The sequence below is a fragment of the Apium graveolens genome, chromosome 7 (genome assembly GCF_009905375.1).
Source record: "Apium graveolens cultivar Ventura chromosome 7, ASM990537v1, whole genome shotgun sequence".
Taxonomy (NCBI): domain Eukaryota; kingdom Viridiplantae; phylum Streptophyta; class Magnoliopsida; order Apiales; family Apiaceae; genus Apium; species Apium graveolens.
The window spans coordinates 21,169,587-21,172,177 of NC_133653.1; the positions used below are offsets into that span (position 1 = coordinate 21,169,587).

The 2,591-nt window shown below is 38.8% G+C and overlaps 1 protein-coding gene across 1 annotated transcript; it reads left to right on the top strand.

The window, feature by feature from the left end:
• The first annotated feature begins 486 nt into the window (after nucleotides 1–486).
• LOC141673374 (uncharacterized) lies at nucleotides 487–1,482 on the top strand. The gene is made up of 2 exons (XM_074480118.1): nucleotides 487–1,016; nucleotides 1,182–1,482. The coding sequence occupies exons 1-2, from the start codon at nucleotides 487–489 to the stop codon at nucleotides 1,480–1,482; spliced, it is 831 nt and encodes a 276-aa protein (XP_074336219.1).
• Nucleotides 1,483–2,591: the final 1,109 nt, after the last annotated feature.

The window sequence follows — 2,591 nt, forward strand, 5'->3', positions numbered from 1 at the left end:
TTTTTACACATGGATCTAGTAATATATAGAATAACATGAAGGTTAGCCTTCAATTCCTCTGTAACTTTTGGAACCTTCTACTGTGTGTTTTTTGTCATCTTCAGAATACCAATGGTCCTCGTAAGCGGACTATCTGAGCTCCAATTTTGGGATTATTTTGATTTGGTTGGTTATTATTTAAGTTACTGTTATAAGTTGTTAGATGATAACGATGTTGGGTTTATTATCTAAATATGTTCCTCGTACTTTTATTTGTTTCTACATTTGAATAAATTATGTACGTTTCTGAAGTAGTTGCAAGTTTGTAGTAGTTTGTTAGTCAGACTCTTTTATATTTTCTTGTATGCACTGATTTCAGTTTAATCCCAATAGAATTTTTACTCAGAAATCTGTACATTTTGTCCTATAATCAGTTTAATCTCTACATCTGGTATTAGAGCTCTCTGTTCTTTCCTCTACTTGACTCACATCTCATTGGCATAGAAGATGGCTCAGTCGAGCAAGCACAAGGAAGGGCCGATTGGGTTGAGTTTTCCCATGATAACAAAGAGAAATTATACTGCTTGGGCAATGAAGATGGGGGTATTCATGCAAGCACATAACGGGTGGGAAGCAATCGATCCTAGGGATCCAAAGGCTGCTGTGGAAAACAAGATCGACAAGCGAGCTTTGGCTATGATCTATCAGAGTATTCCAGAAGAATTGCTGTTGACGCTTGTAGAACGAAAAACCGCAAAGGATGCCTGGGAGGCAATAAAAATGGTGTCAGTAGGGGCTACAAAGGTCAAACAAGCAAAGGCTCAAACACTTAAATCTGAATTTGAATCTATAAATCTGAAGGTCACAAATCAACTAGATGATCTTTGCATGAAATTAAATGGCCTGGTTGCGAGAATCAAGGCACTTAGAGAGACTATTGGAGAAGAATACGTTGTGAAAAAAATGCTAAGGGCGGTGCCTGCCAAATTTCTGAAAATAGCGTCAACTATCGAGCAATTTGGAAACATTGAAACTATGTCAGTTGAAGAAGTAATGGGCTCACTAAAAGCTCGTAAGGAATGACTATCTAGTCAAGGTGATAGCAAAGAAAAACAACAAATCCTGTTGACCGGGGAGGAATGGTCACGACGTGAGAACAACACTAGAAAGCTCCTGCTTACATGCAAGAAATGGTTGTGAAGGTCGAACAGAGATGTGTCTCAGGTTGGAAATTACCACCGTGATAGAGACAATCAGGATGGTCGAAGACAAATTGATAGAGGCAAAATAAAATATTTCAACTGTGGAGCCTATGGTCATTTTTCCGTTGAATGTAGAAAACCAAGGAGGGACAAAATACAACGTGGAGAAGCCAATCTAACACAAACATATGACGAAGAACCTGCACTCCTAATGGCCATGACTAATGAAGGTGCAGATGACATAATTCTCTTGTCTGAAGGTGCAGGCTTGAACACAAAAACTTTGGAGGAGGATCTCTGATATCTGGATAATGGGGAAAGTAACCATATGACTGGGTGTCGTGAAAAATTTCAAACTCTGGATAAAAAAAATGAAGAGAAAGGTTAAATTTGGCGATAAAATAGTTGTGGGAAAAAAATTGTGGGTCTATGATAGTTGTGGGAGGATGGTTATTATTAGTCTGGGCCCGCTTTCCGAAGAAGGAAATCGAGTGGTATTGAATGGAGAAAAATTGTGGGTCTATGATAGTTGTGGGAGGATGGTTATGCACGTAAAACGCTCTGCAAATCATCTCTACAAAATACGCATTGAAGACAACAAGGAAGTTTGCTTACTTATAAAGGAGGAAGAAAAGGTATGGTTACGACATGGACGCCTAGGCCACGTCAATTTGAATGCAATACAGCTAATGTCTAGGAATTAAATGGCACATGGTCTTCCATCCATAAATCAACCAAAAGAGCTTTGTAATAGGTGCATTATGTCAAAACAATCCTGTAAGACTTTTCCTACTCACTCTCATTTTACTTCTAAGCATGCACTAGAATTAATACATAGGGGTCTTTTTGAGCCTATTTCACCTTCTACTCCTGCTGGCAATAGATAATTCATGCTATTAGTAGATGATTACACTCGTATGATGTGGATTTACATGCTTAAATCTAAAAGTGAGGCACTAAATTATTTTAAGAAGTTCAAGTTGCTGGTCGAGAATACCTCTGTAAAACAAAGCATTCAGGTGTTCTGTACTGATCGTGGTGGGGAGTTTTGCTCCAAAGAATTTGATGAATTTTCTGAACAAGCAGGCATTTTGAGGCATTATACTGCGCCCTACACAACACAGCAAAATGGTGTGGTAGTGCTCCGTAATCGTACCGTGGCAGCAATGACTAGAAGCTTTCTCAAGGAAAGGGGGTTCCTGCACAAGTCTGGGGTGAGGCTGTAAGACATGTCGTATACATCTTAAACAGGCTCCCAAATCGAGCATTCTCACAAATAACTCTGTATCAGGCATGGTGTCGTCACAAACCATCTTTTAAATCTCTGAAAATTTTTGGTTGCATCTCTTATATGAAAATTCCAGCCGTGTTCACTTACAAACTCGATGATAGAAGTAAAATATTAGTTCA

Coding starts and splice junctions, on each gene's coding strand:
- LOC141673374 (XM_074480118.1), top strand. CDS start 487: ATGGCTCAGTCGAGCAAGCACAAGGAAGGGCCGATTGGGTTGAGTTTT. Junction 1,017..1,181: donor TTTGGAAACATTGAAACTAT/GTCAGTTGAAGA, acceptor ATGGTTGTGAAG/GTCGAACAGAGATGTGTCTC.